General features: G+C 46.7%; 3 protein-coding genes across 3 annotated transcripts; 2 read left to right on the top strand and 1 right to left on the bottom strand.

Annotated features, from left to right (window-relative positions):
* Positions 1-169: 169 nt before the first annotated feature.
* Positions 170-1,072, top strand: LOC6506659 (protein OPI10 homolog). Its single transcript, XM_001957426.3, has 2 exons — positions 170-657; positions 722-1,072. Exons 1-2 carry the CDS (start codon positions 262-264, stop codon positions 917-919), a joined length of 594 nt encoding a protein of 197 aa, XP_001957462.1. The 5' UTR covers positions 170-261; the 3' UTR covers positions 920-1,072.
* LOC6493293 (2-oxoglutarate dehydrogenase, mitochondrial) lies at positions 952-13,653 on the bottom strand. The gene is made up of 8 exons (XM_001957424.4): positions 13,342-13,653; positions 12,928-13,288; positions 12,798-12,870; positions 12,434-12,744; positions 11,565-12,379; positions 10,454-11,506; positions 10,240-10,394; positions 952-1,700 (listed from the first exon to the last, which is right to left on the bottom strand). The coding sequence occupies exons 1-8, from the start codon at positions 13,588-13,590 to the stop codon at positions 1,157-1,159; spliced, it is 3,561 nt and encodes a 1,186-aa protein (XP_001957460.2). The 5' UTR covers positions 13,591-13,653; the 3' UTR covers positions 952-1,156.
* On the top strand, positions 2,409-7,655 carry LOC6506660 (titin). Its single transcript, XM_001957425.4, has one exon. It carries the CDS (start codon positions 2,587-2,589, stop codon positions 7,309-7,311), a length of 4,725 nt encoding a protein of 1,574 aa, XP_001957461.3. The 5' UTR covers positions 2,409-2,586; the 3' UTR covers positions 7,312-7,655.
* Positions 13,654-13,675: the final 22 nt, after the last annotated feature.

Genomic DNA, 13,675 nt, shown 5'->3' on the forward strand with positions numbered 1-13,675 from the left:
GCAAAATTATGATTGAACTAGTCATTTTTATGGTTTTGATTGTACATTTTTATATATCTTAATTTTTTTTTAATCAAAAGTTAAAAATTTTAAGCTATTAAATAGTTTATGTAATTCATTAAATTGTAAAATTACATTTAACAATCAAGTCTTCTTTCTGGAACTAGTTCAGCTGTTCAAATTGACAGCTGTTCAAATTCCCCCCTCCCATTTCGGTTAAACACAGTTTCTTCTGGAATACTCTGATCCGCCCGCCACAAAATGTCTCTTTTTGGTTTGCTTGTATCTGGACGTCTGCCACAATCGGATTTTGTGGCTGTGGACGCCACCAAACTCCTGATAAATGTGCCCGACATCGAAGCCGTCAACTATCTGGTGGTATTCCTTACCGGCGTCTCGCCACTGCCCGCCGGAACCGCTGCCGCCATATATTTCAGCTGGCCAGATGCGAATGCGGCGCCCACATGGCAGTACCTGGGCCACATTAACAACAACAAACCCTCGGCCATCTTTAAGATTGCCCAGTTGAAGAAGAGCCACGAGCTGGAGGCCCATGCCCATGGCATGGTCTTTGGCACACAGGAGATCTCCCACATAGCCCAGATTGGAGTGTCCCTGGAACCGGAGCTTACGGTGGCGCAACAAACGCCAGCTGTGGTAAGTCTTGGAATATCTCAAAAGAAAATGTAGTTTATTATACATATTTCATTCTCCTTCACAGTCCACTGCCAATGACAACAAACAGTTCGGCCAGCGCATGCTGGAGAACTTCTTCAATTATGCCTCTAGTTTTGGAGTGTCTGCGAGGGATATACCACCTGCCTCGAGCGAAACCTTTGTGCCCTTCTCCGTTGTCCAAAATTGGTTCACAAACTTTCAACGGCGGATGGAACAGAATCCTAACTTCTGGAAGTATTGACTCTGCATTTAATGAAGGGGAGAAGAACGGGGTATTTTGAACGCAAATTGTTGATATTAAAGTAAATTTTTATATGTGTAATCGTTTAAATAATATTATTGTCTTCACGGCTATACAAATTCATTAACTGCAACGAAGAATTTTGATAAAGGACCTGACTTTCCTCTTTTCTCTTGTATAATATTAAGACTGGCAGGTATATCCAAACGAGTATAAATAAATTAAGCGTCAGAGACCCTAGGGAAGCTTCGGGGTCTGCCCGTCTCCACCCTCTCCTTGCGTTGGATCCTTGGGCTCCCGTTTACTTCTTGTAGGCGTCGGCGATTGGCTGGTCTTTCCGACATCACCTTTTGAAGAGCCACGGGAGGTCGACCTGTTTCTAAGAACTTTCGAGGCAATGATGCGAGTGACACCAGATTCCTCTGGGGCTTCCTTAGCAGCGGGCTGGGCGCGTTTGTTCTCGGCAACAGGAGATGCGCCTTTGGGGGTGCCTCTGGGTGGTCTTTTAAGCACGGGAGCTGCGGCTTCCGTATCAACTCTCTTCTTTGCTGGTTTTGCGGCAGGCGGCTTATCTCCTCCTTTCTTTGGCGGGTCCTTAGGAGAAGCCGACTTGGCCTTCTGTTGCTGTGCCTTGACCTTGTCGGCCAAACGCTTCTTGTTCGCCGGGGTCAGCTCACCAAATACGCTGGTTATGAAGTCCTTGTACTCCGTCTTGTGCTGCACCTTGTTGCCAGTGGCAGGCGATGAGCTGGGCGGTCGTCCATGGTAGGAAACACAGCGTCTAAGGATGGGAAAGAATATGTTAACATTATTGTCTAGTATTCTGAAAGGGACACCCTTTATTTCTTTGGTCTATTTAAACAATAGCATTGGCGCTGGGCGGCGCAGACTGATTTTTATTCAATCTCTTGGTCGTCTATCTCAGTTTTTCCCCCTTTTTTCTGGTGGCCTGCAAAAAAGCAATTTGGCAAGCTGACATATTTATTCCGTCTACTAGTGGCAGCTACATATACTAGTCTATATATATAGATGTATATAGATCGGCTACAAGAGCGCTTATATGTCTGTGCGGCATCCGAAACACGCGCAACCTCACTTGACCATCCTGCAATGTCTATTGTCTTACAAGAGGACCTATCAGTACCACCCACACCCTGCCCTGTTTTTTGAGCGTTTATCAATACCAGGAGAAAGGATATTGAAGATATATATTATTTTAGATTTAGAAAAGAAATAATCCACTATAATAAATCATATAGAGCTTAAGAAATGATATAACATAAAACCTGAATACAGGGCATTAGTGTTTCGTTTGATCTTCATGCCCCAGACGCTACAATTTATTTGCAATTACATAGATTGCTGACTGATCAATGATCGGATGGTTGCCAGCGAGGCGCAACCACAGGGAACCACTCGATTGCGGTGGGGGCATTGTTGTTGGAAACGCTTTGCAGCCGTGGTGGTGCAGCCGCCGACAGATTGGGCCAGTTTGGCTTGCAACGTGTTGAGTGCAACATATACGCGAGTGTCCACATTTGCTAGAAATTTAGCCCAAACTGGCTGACTCGAAAATAGGTCAACAGGAGAGTAGACTGTCTCACGGCCACGCCCCCACAGTGACGGCCCCCACCCCAGAGGAGGAGGTGGACACGAAGACGCCATCAATGTCGCAGACAGTAGCTAATAATAATATTAATAATAATTCGCAGCGGCCTGTTCGCACCGATGATGGCGACATCGTAAATCAAAAGGCTGAGTCAGCCATGTTTTGGTCGCCAATGGCGCCGCCGGAAGTGCCGGGAATGGCAGGGCGATTTCCGGTGGGGCAAGGGATCACCTACGATGCCAGATTTCCAATGAATCAACAAAAACATCAATCTACAATTTACAAAAATAGTGGCAATAATTTGACAGTGAATGGTTTCCATCAGCAATGTTTCCATTCAGGAGAGACATCCGGAAAATTTCCGATGCATCAGAAAGTAAGCGAAAATCTACGTTTTCCCATGAATGTTTGGAATGTATCTAAATTGAAGCATGAAAATCTCAAGGAAAAGATTTTCCAAACTAATAATCCAAGCATACCCACAGAGATTAAAGAAGAATTTGTTCCAATATATCAAGTATACGCACAGTCGGCACTGGGCTTTCCTCTGCATCACGTATACGCCCCGTTGTGCCGAACTTTTCCAGACTTGAAGCAATTGCCGAGAAAGAATTCGGGTGATAGTGATGCCTTACCACAAATAAGCACCACAATGACCAGACGGAACCAGGTGGTGGTGACCAGCTCACCCGTAGCGATGATGGCACCCCAGGAATTTCCAATAATTAAAAAACAATTTGTTACGATCAGACGTTTTCCCAATTATCGGGCAATGGCAAATGCCAATGATTATGAGGATGATGATGATGGACCAGGAGATCCATCTCCACATACCAACTCAAAGCAAGCAACAACAATGACGCAGACGAGCCTCGACAAAGTCACCAAAATAGACATAGAAGGTGGTGCCGATGATGTACATAAGGCGTTTGATAATGAACTCGAGGCTGATGGCGATGATGGCGCTGAGTGGCGGGTGGATGTGGAGGTGGAGGTGGAGGCGGCAGCAGCAGCAGCATTAAACTTGAACGCCACCATAGAGGTGGCGCTGGTGGCAAGGGAAATCGAGCATCAACAGGCGGAAAATTTTAATGACGCCTTCGGTCCGATTCCGAGTCCGAATCCGAGTCCGAGTCAGAATCATCAGAAGCTACTACACGACCACAAAAACAGAACCAGTAGAATTAGAGATAATCGAGAAAAACAAAATGACGACGCCATGAATTTGGCCAAAAATAAACACGAAATATGCGAGCAAAGCAAATCAGAGAAGGCCGAAGATCATAATGAGCTAAATATGACTAAATCGGCGAGAGATCAAGAGCACCAGAGCCAGTCAATATGCTTTACCAGGGAACAAACAATAGATGATATAGATCGGTATGGGATTCGGAAAACCACCAACCACCGCCAGCTCTCAGACGCGCGCGAATCGTCGCCAGAGCAAGACCGCGAGCCAAATCCGTATTCGAATTCTTATCCGTATCCCAATCCCATAACCGTAACCCGGCCAAATATAGAATTACTAAAGAGTTCTGTTCGCGCTTTTCTCAACAACAACGACGACAAAGATAGCTCTCCGGCGGATTGGGACTGGGAGCTGCTCGATCTCTTAACGGAGGCGATTGAATTGTTGTGCCAAAAAGCGGAAACGGGTAACCTTTGGAGCGAGGCTGTCGAAGGAGCGGAGCGGAGTGACATGACCGTCACCAAGGTCAGCGAGGAGCGGGACTCAGAAACGGTCGACGTTTATCCCGAGCCACTCGAACAGCAGACTCCCGAAGTTGATGACAATAACAATAGCCAGATCGGAGATCCCAATCCCAGCAACGATATGAAGTACGAGCTGAGAGCCTCCACTGCCCCCACGACAGCAACAACACTGCCCATTCGGAGTACCAGGCTACCGGACACACCCACCAGCAGGCTGAGCACTACGAGCACTTCAAGAGGACTACCCACATCGACATTACCCACCACCACTCCCCTGTTGGGCGAACTGAAACGCAGCTCCTCCAGTCGCGATGATATCTCCATTGATCCTGACTCCGTGCTGCCGGAGCGGACGCGCCTGCGTCGTCAGAGACGTATGCGATCCCAAGATTCGGTGGAGGAGAAGCCGGAGGATGTGATCGAGCGGATAAACAAGCTCAAGGCACGCATTTCCGGGGCCCTCAGCGAGGTCAAGAACGTCATCAAGCAGTACAGCACGGAGAGCGAGGCAGAGGTAGCAGGGGAGAAGCCCCTGGAGGCGCTATCGAAGCCATCCTCCAGTGGTGCCGTAAAGGAGCCATCATCAGCTCCAGTTCCCTTTAGATTTGTGAAGAAAGTACGTCGTCGGAGCTACTTTGATGAGGCGGAAGAGGAAAAGGAGCAAGCTGGAGAGGATCAGGGAAAAGTGGCCCTAGAAGAAATCAAGGAAACCAAAATCAAAAGGGAAGCTACACCATTTCCCAAAGAAGATACTACTTCTGAGAAAAAAGAAGCTGAATTGGATAATCAGGACATTAAAAAGGAGAAACTAGCAGAAAAGGATCTTCAAGATCATCAAGAAACTAAAGTCCAATCTGAGGAAGAACAAACAGTTTTGGAAAATCAGGAGCCTAAAATAATTGAAGAATCAGCAACAAATGAAAAAGTTATTGAAAAAGATGCAACTGAAAGCATTCAAGAGCCAAAACAGGAAGAACACATTTCAGAACCAACACTTAATGACATCCAACTAAATGAATCTAAACCAGAAACCATATCAGAACCCAAAGAATCAATTAAAGTCAATGGCGAAGTAGTTCAGAGTAAGCCTCCAGAGAAAAATAAAACCCAAACCAAAATAGAGTTCCTGGCCAAAGTGCAAAGTGAACTGAAATCTAAACCCCCAAAGGAGAAGACAGAGAAGAAACCCAATGAAGTTAAGAAAGAGGAGCAACCTGAAAAGTCGACTGTTGATGTAACTGATGATTCATCACAAGCTGGGGCACAGGCCACACCCAAGATCAAGAAGAAAGTCATTGTGAAGGTAAAGAATTCGCGACGCGCCTCGATTGCCGCTGTGGAACCGTCCAAGATCAAGGTGGAACCGGCCGTGGAGCAGAGCGATGCTCTCATCGCACAAAGGAGGCCCTCCGATTCCGAGGCGATTGTCAAGCGCAAGAAGAAGCTGAAATTAATGGGCACCATTGCAGATGCAACAGCAGCAACAGCAACAGCAGCAACAGCAACAGCAACCGAAACGGCAGCAACAATTTCAACAACTTCCGGCTATCAGAGGGAGGAGACGACAGAGAAACAAGCAACGTCGCCAGAGGTCAAGACAGTGCCAGCCAAGTTGCCTATTGCCAAAAGTGGCCAAGGAGAAGCGACAACAGCAACAGAGACAACAGCATCAGCAGCAACAGAAGCAACACCAATTGTAGCAACAGCAACTGAGAAAACAATCGATGGCGATTCAGTAAAAAGTGGCAATCAAGCGCCATCTCCCGATCGAAGCAGACGCGCCAGCCTGAAACTAGACGAGCTGGTGGGTGGAACACTGCCACTGGTGGTGCCAGCGGTTAAAACAGTCATCCCAGTACCAGAACCACAAACTCATTATCCAGAGCCACCGTCACCGGCACAGGAACAGGCATTGCCGACTATCGACGAGTCCAAAGAACCCATCAATCAGTTGCAGTCGCACGTACAGGTGCAACAGGTGGCCATCGGCGCTGACATTGCTCCGCAAATAGCAGCGACATTGAGGCACGAAGAGTCATCAGCGCAGCCATCGGTAGAAGCTACAAAAGTCGCCGAACAATCAGCACCCGCGGACAGTCTAGATTCAGCCATCACGATGCCGGAGCTGAAAGTACTCGCCGGTCCGGTGCAGCCCGTTAAGATCGAGACGGTGGAGCAGCCCCTGGATGTGGCCAAAAGTGATCAGCCACTGGTGGTGGGCAAAAAGAAATCGGTGACAGCAACGCCTCATCTTAAAAAGCTAGTGCGCAAAAATTCCATAGACAAGAAGGATAAAGATGTTGTGGAGCAGCAGAAACAGGATTCCACCAAGCTCAGCAATATCCTGCGCGATAAAAACAAAATCAACGAGCTGTCCTCCAGGATCAATAAACTAACGCCACCAAAGAAGCAAGTAAAGCCCAAAGAAGAACCAAAAAAACCAGAGGAGGAGGAGGTTCCCAAGGCAGAGGAGGACACCCCACTTGACGTCCCAACGGAAACCGTACAGGATCAAGAAGAGGATCAAGTGGCAGAACCAGAACCGGAACCCGAGCCGGCGCCTGTGCCGAAAAAAGTGCGAAAAGTCAAAAAGAAGGTTATCATTAAGCGGCAGAAACGCCGTCTCTCCATTGGCGACACATTCTTCCTGCAGCCGGAACCCGAGGAGCCCACAATCCCCGAGATCGAGACCATCGAACGGGCCATAGCCTACGTCACCGATGACGAGGAGGAGGCGGAGGCCCCAGCCGAGGAGAAAGCAGAGCCGGAACCCCGAAAATCCTGCCTACACGTGAGGGAGTACAAGATTGGGGACCTGGTCTTATACGCAGAACGATATCGGAAGACTCAGGTGCGTTGGAAACGGGGACGAGTGCTCGAGAGGATTACCAGCATTTCCTACAAACTGGAGATCGAGGGTAAGGAGGTTCCCGCCCATGTCAGTTACATCAAAAAGTATACAGGACGCAAGGTGCGTTTCGGGGGCAAGGAGTACCTGGAGATCGACTACGAACAGGTGGCCGAGGAGGAGCGCCGGGCGGCCAGCTACAGCATATGGAACATGGTGTAGGATCAAGTGTAATCCCAAAGCCAATTACAAAAATACATATACCCTTAGTGGTGTCCAGTGTCCAGTCACATTTTGAGTGGAATTAAAAAATTTGTTGCCAACGAACGATTTTTTAAGGATCTCAACAACGACATTCAGTTTTAGTCTTTAGTGTCCTAGTGTCTAATATAATACGTATGTATATCCTAGTTATCCTAGTGTTTAGTGTAAATATTCCAGCTGCGTTTCGTTTCGGTTTACATTTTAAGTACTCTCTGGTATGTGTGTAATTTTATTTTAAACAAAAAAAACAAGGCAAAAACAAGGCAATTTAATGTTAAATAAAGCGTGAAATATTTCAGTTATGAGAGCTGCTGGCTATGTGTTCTATTTTAAAGATTGTGTTCCAAACGCCAATTACTCATAAAACTTTTATGAATCTGTTTATTCGGATGTTTTCAATTTGGCGATTGATGCTTCCCCCTTTTTTCGATTTGCTTTTGGATTTAAGCAAAATGGTATTTATAGATCCCTCCCCCCAGAGCAGCCCCGATCGGAAGATGTCTGCGACGGGAGACCATTAAACAAAGGCCAGCAGGCGCTATCGAAATAGTTCGAAATCTCTCCTGAAAGAAAAATAAAATCAAATATGTACATTCCATGGCCATTTAACCATCAAATTTGCCACAAACAAAATAGACTTTTTTTTATTTCCATTTGCTGATTTTGGCACCACCACCCACCCACTCACTTGGTCGCTCCATCAATGTCGGATGTCGGTGGAGGCGAAAAATGCGTGCCATTAATAAAACTTTGGCGGGCTTTGGCTGTGCATTGGCCTGCATCCGGACGGAATAGACACTCCTCCTCCTCCTTCATACATTAATCGGTCATCTCTCATAATTGATTGTCAAGGCGTTTGGCGCTTCAGGAATTTTTCCCTCGTAATTGTCGCACAAGAGATTTTAATTCACGCTGACAAAAACAACAGAGACATTTTCAAAAAAGCCACTAGTCACTAGCCACACCACATGCCGGCCATAAACATATAGTTGGGGGGGAATGAGGCATACTATATAGTCGATACCGATCTGAGAATATGCTAAATTCCTAAGGCCTCTGAGGCAAAAATTTTCATTCAAATTTTCGGGGCTGGCAACCGAGTACCTACTATATATTATAGGATGTTCTTTGCGATCAAGACATTATGTGTCTGGGCAGCAACGGCGGCGAGTACACGGAAAAAATTCCATCTTTAAATACCTTATTGTTTGCCTGTCAAAATAATGCTCAATTAAATGAATTTATTGCAAAAACGAGCAAACAAAGAACATTTAAACCGTCCATGAACTTGCAACGATACTCTCTTAATATTTAAATGAAAAATACAAAACAATGTGATATAATAATGATATCTAAAGAATATACACTTTATCAACAATGTTTTTGGGATCATTAAACTTTAAAAAATTGCTTCAAATATTTTGTAGTGTATTAGCAATCCTATATATTCGGAATTTCGAGTTGAGCGATAGTTAAGAACACTTATGAAGACCAAAGAACATCCGCAACATCAACATCAAAGATTTCAAGTGCAGACAAGAGTCCTCGCAATTACATATGAATTATATAGAATATATTTATAAAATATATATATTCTCTTTTTTTCTCGAACACATATTTTTCACATATTTTCCTAGAATTTGTTTCTTTTCCATAAATCAGTTGAGAAATCTAGCGGAGCATTAGTGCTATTAGTGGTCAGAAGGCAGGACCATTGTTGGATGCGGATCCGAATCAAATGGCCACGACTGCGAATATTCAGATATCGCACAATATCACTTAGATATATCACTTGAGACGGGATGATGGAGACGGTGGGGAAAGTGTGCTTTCACATCGAAAACTGTGCCAAGTTCCTTGCGCCAGTTTTGTGGTCGTGCTCTATTCGCAAACACAATGCGATGTCCACATCGACATGGCTCTGCGGGATTTGAAACGAGGCCGTTCGGACCGGGCCAATTACTAACAACGCAATTGCCAAATTGAACGAATTATTGGAGCCTTCGAGTGGCGGGCTTGCTGCCCAATTAATCGCCTCAGAGGCGACAGCGCCGATCATGACCCCAACATTCTTTATTCGGCCACTAAACTAAAACATACTCTGGGCATAAGGTAAACATTAAGTCACAGAAGTAGACGAACTCTATCAAGGCCAAGTACGTTTACACCTCCATCTCTCTGGTAGATTTACAGCCAGATATTTTGGCCACAAAGTTCATGGAAGGAACCATAAATCTTTGGCAAGGAAACCTACCTAACAGATTCTTGTCGACACGCGCTAGGAAATATATGTAAAATATTAACAGAAAATAGACATAATTTTGGGGGCAAGTTTGTGCTTAGATTTAGCAGTCTTATAAATATTACAATGTTCTATTTATTTTAAAGAGAATTCTACTCAAAAGTTCTCAAGAACTTCATGGATAAAAGAGAAGTTTTAAGAACTGTTTATTAAAAAAGTTCTATTTAAGAAAGTTAGTCCCCAATATTTTCATTAAATTCCTTATTAAATAAATGTTTCATGAACCTAATATACCCTTAAGATATCCCCAAAAACCACTGAGTATTAAAAGCACAAACAATTAAACAGAAAATCCCCCAAAAACCGATGCTGTTGGCATGAGTTATTTTTTGGTTTTTTGGTTTAGATGTCACCGCCATCCACCTCCTGCAGGCAGGCACCCAAGATGGCGTCACACGGCGACATGGCGTGGCGTGGCGCTCTCGGGGATTTCAAAGCGATCGTCGATCGAGGAGGAGTCGTCACCGGCGATTGACATTTTGAAGGTGCGTCGCCACTAATCGCACCTGAATTGAATCACCCAGTTGTAGCCCAAGGTAGACGACATTGCACCTTGGCATTTAGAGACTGTTCTTGGTACTTACGTTTCTTTTTCATTTTTGAGCAGAGCCGTATCGAATCTGGGTTGGACATAGCTCCAGCCGCCACTGTTCTTGTGCTCCTCCTGGGCCCACATCAGCTCTGCCTTGGGATACAGGGCGAATTGTTCATTAATCAGGTCGTAGGGGAAGGGACATAACTGGGGATATCAAAAAGACATTAAAAAATATGATTTAGAAAAGAAATTCCATTAAATACCTGCTCCACCCGAACAAGAGCCACTTTATCCACCTGCTCGTGATCGTCCCGCTCTTGGAAAAGATCGTAGTATACTTTTCCGGAGCAAAACACTAATTTCTTGACATTTCCGGGATTCTTGCCGGCAGCTCCAGTATCAGGAATGATGCGCTGGAAGGAACTGCACTCGTTGAAGTCCTTGAAGGGACTTCGGGCCATCGGATGACGAAGTAGGGACTTGGGGGAGAAGTTAATCAACGGCTTCCGGAAGCCCATCATCATCTGGCGCCGCAGGGCATGACAGAGATTGGCGGGCGTGGTCAAGTTGGTAACAATCCAGTTGATGTTGAGCAGCTGGCGGGCCACAAAATCAGCATCACAGGTATCCGGATAGACGTCCGGATCGTCGTCGCTCAACTGAAGGAATCGCTCGGGACGGCCAGAGCTGTGCTCCGGGCCCATGCCTTCCATGCTGTGGGGGAGGAGCAGAACCATACCCGATTGCCGCACCCACTTGGTCTCCCCGCTGGCAATGAACTGATCAATGATGCACTGCGCCGTATTCACAAAGTCACCGAACTGTCCCTCCCATATGACCAGAGCGTGCGGACTGGCCATTGAGTAGCCATGCTCGAAACCCAGCACGGCGCACTCCGACAGCGAGCTGTTGGACACTGAGTAATCCGCCTGATCCGGGTAGAGATGTTGCAGGGCAGTATAGATGACCTTGTCGGCCGATTGGTGGTGCAGCACATGGTGCCGGTGCGAGAAGGTGCCACGCTCGACATCCTGGCCAGAGAGCCGGACATGGATGCCCTCCTTCAGCAGGGAGCCGAACGCAAAGGCCTCACCCAGTGCCCAGTCGGCCACCTTCTCGTCCACCATTTGTTTGCGAAGCTGCAAGATCCGCATGATGCCCCGATGCGTTTCAAACATGTGATCCTCTGGCGGTGGACTGGAGAACGTCTCACCGATCCTCTTCATGGTGTCCATGCTTATGCCAGTGGGACAGATCTTGAGGCGATCCCGTCCCTCAAAGAATCCCGGCCAGGGCGAGTCAATCCATGAAGAGTGCTGTAAGGATGATACTCGTTAGTAGATGAACATTAGAAGGATAGGATTACATATTCACCTTGACTGACTTTAGTTCCTTGGAACTCTTCCAGCCGTCTTCGAACATCTTTTCGAACCTGTCGACCAAACCCTTGTACTCGGCCGCCGTGATGACCCCCTCCTTGGTCAGTTTTTCGGAATAGAGTGCCGCTACGGGCTTCTGTTTCCGGATGCGCTGGTACATCAGGGGCTGGGTGAACATGGGCTCATCCGCCTCGTTGTGACCATTGCGTCGGTAGCCGACGATATCGATGACTACGTCCCTTTTGAATTTTTCCCGATATTCGGTGGCTATGCGGGCACAATTGATGCACGCTTCCGGATCATCGGCATTCACATGAAAGATCGGAGCGTTGACCACCTTAGCCACGTCAGTGCAGTAGCGGGAGGAACGGGAGAAGCGTGGATCGGTGGTGAATCCAACTTGGTTGTTGGCGACGATGTGCATCGTCCCGTGGGTGGTGTAGTTGGGTAGGTCGGACAAGTGCATCGACTCGAAGACCACGCCCTGTCCGCAGAAGGAGGCGTCGCCGTGAATGATGATGGGCAGCACTTGGTTGCCCTTGGCATCGCCGCGGATGAACATCTCGGCCCGTGCCTTGCCCAGAAGCACCGGATTCACATACTCCAGATGCGAGGGATTGGCCACCACAGTAATGCGCACCATTTTACTGGTTTGTCGGTTCAACCTCTCCTGGAAGACGCCCAGATGGTATTTCACATCTCCGGAGCCAGAGTCCTCGGCTTTCAAACCGTGGAATTGGGCCAAGAGGTCGGAAATGCTTTTGTGACATACATTGGCCAGCACATTGAGCCGACCTCGATGTGCCATTCCTAGACAGATTTGGGTTAGGACGTCCGACTAATAAACTTAATAGTAATACCCACCAATTAGTATAGACTCTATACCAAGTTCCGTGGACCTATCAACTACCTCCTTGATGACTGGTATCATAATGTCGCATCCTTCCAAGCCGAACCGCTTCTCCGAAGGCAACTTCTTGGCCAGGAAATTTTCGAATACCGTAGCTCGGACTAGTCGTTCTAGAATGAGTTTCTTCTCATCCTTATCCAAGGCGAAGGCATTTGGTTTCTCAATCCGATCCCGCAACCAAGTGATCTTGGACAGTGAATATATATGCATATATTCGAAGCCAATATGGCCGCAGTATATCCGCTCCAAACGATCCAATATTTCTCTACGAAAAGGATCAATTAGACTATGGTCTTATTCTAAAAACATAAAACGTACCTAAGAGGTAAAAACTCCTCGCCTCCACCAATTCTTGTGGAAGGGGGCAGCTTAAAATTAGCATTTAGATCATCTGAAAATAAGAATACTTTAAAATCTGTAAGGGATTATGGTGATGTGGTCTACCCACTAAATATATATCGGTAATGTTGCCGGAGAACTTGTTCACTGGCTGATCGCTGGGAGCCGTCCATAGATGTTTTCTGTGTGGGATTAATAATTCCCAGAGGATCCAGTCTGGCGGCTAGATGACCTCGCATTTGATATGCCCGGATGATGGCCTGTATGGTGTGGTGGTCATCAATACTCTTCCAGTCTCCAGCGGGTGCTGGTGCTGCGGCCGGTGCTCCGCCAGAGGCAGATCTCGTTTCTGTATGAAGAGGAATCACTGCCTTGTCTACGGCACCGACTCCACGCTTACGGGAGTCTGAGATGCGCAATAGTTTCCTGTATGAAGCTCCATCGCCGCCGCGAAAAAACTCATCCCAAGACTAGGGGATTATAATCAGTTAGTATTCAGTAATCACTATAATTATTCTCTCACCTCATCGACGGATTCCGGGTCCTTCTTCCATTTCGTGTACAATCCCTCTATGTAGTTCGCACTGCATCCGTTGACAAAGGTCTCCACATCCTTTCCCGATCTGTGTATACAACGCAGGGTTAACCGGGCCAGCTGGGGTTGAAGGAGAAGGAGGTGCTCTTGCTGGATATGATGTCTACTGCAGCCGAGCAGCCCTCGAGCCAGATCCCTTCTGATCAACACGAGACCCCTCACTCGGCATTGGTTCATTGTATATTAATTTTGAATTTTTCTTAAAATGTTAAGAAAAAAAATGTTAAAATGTCGAAGGCTGGGAATGTTGTGAATGAAAGAA

Source organism: Drosophila ananassae, chromosome 2R (genome assembly GCF_017639315.1).
Source record: "Drosophila ananassae strain 14024-0371.13 chromosome 2R, ASM1763931v2, whole genome shotgun sequence".
NCBI lineage: Eukaryota > Metazoa > Arthropoda > Insecta > Diptera > Drosophilidae > Drosophila > Drosophila ananassae.

What these genes read in the sequence shown, in the direction of transcription:
- LOC6493293 (XM_001957424.4), bottom strand. Translation starts at nt 13,590, where the DNA reads ATGAACCAATGCCGAGTGAGGGGTCTCGTGTTGATCAGAAGGGATCTG. An exon ending in ACCCGGAATCCGTCGATGAG is followed by an intron (nt 13,289 to 13,341) that starts GTGAGAGAATAA and finishes ATAATCCCCTAG; the next exon opens with TCTTGGGATGAGTTTTTTCG. An exon ending in CTCAAAAATGAAAAAGAAAC is followed by an intron (nt 1,701 to 10,239) that starts GTAAGTACCAAG and finishes TCCCATCCTTAG; the next exon opens with ACGCTGTGTTTCCTACCATG.
- LOC6506660 (XM_001957425.4), top strand. Translation starts at nt 2,587, where the DNA reads ATGTCGCAGACAGTAGCTAATAATAATATTAATAATAATTCGCAGCGG.
- LOC6506659 (XM_001957426.3), top strand. Translation starts at nt 262, where the DNA reads ATGTCTCTTTTTGGTTTGCTTGTATCTGGACGTCTGCCACAATCGGAT. An exon ending in CGCAACAAACGCCAGCTGTG is followed by an intron (nt 658 to 721) that starts GTAAGTCTTGGA and finishes TCTCCTTCACAG; the next exon opens with TCCACTGCCAATGACAACAA.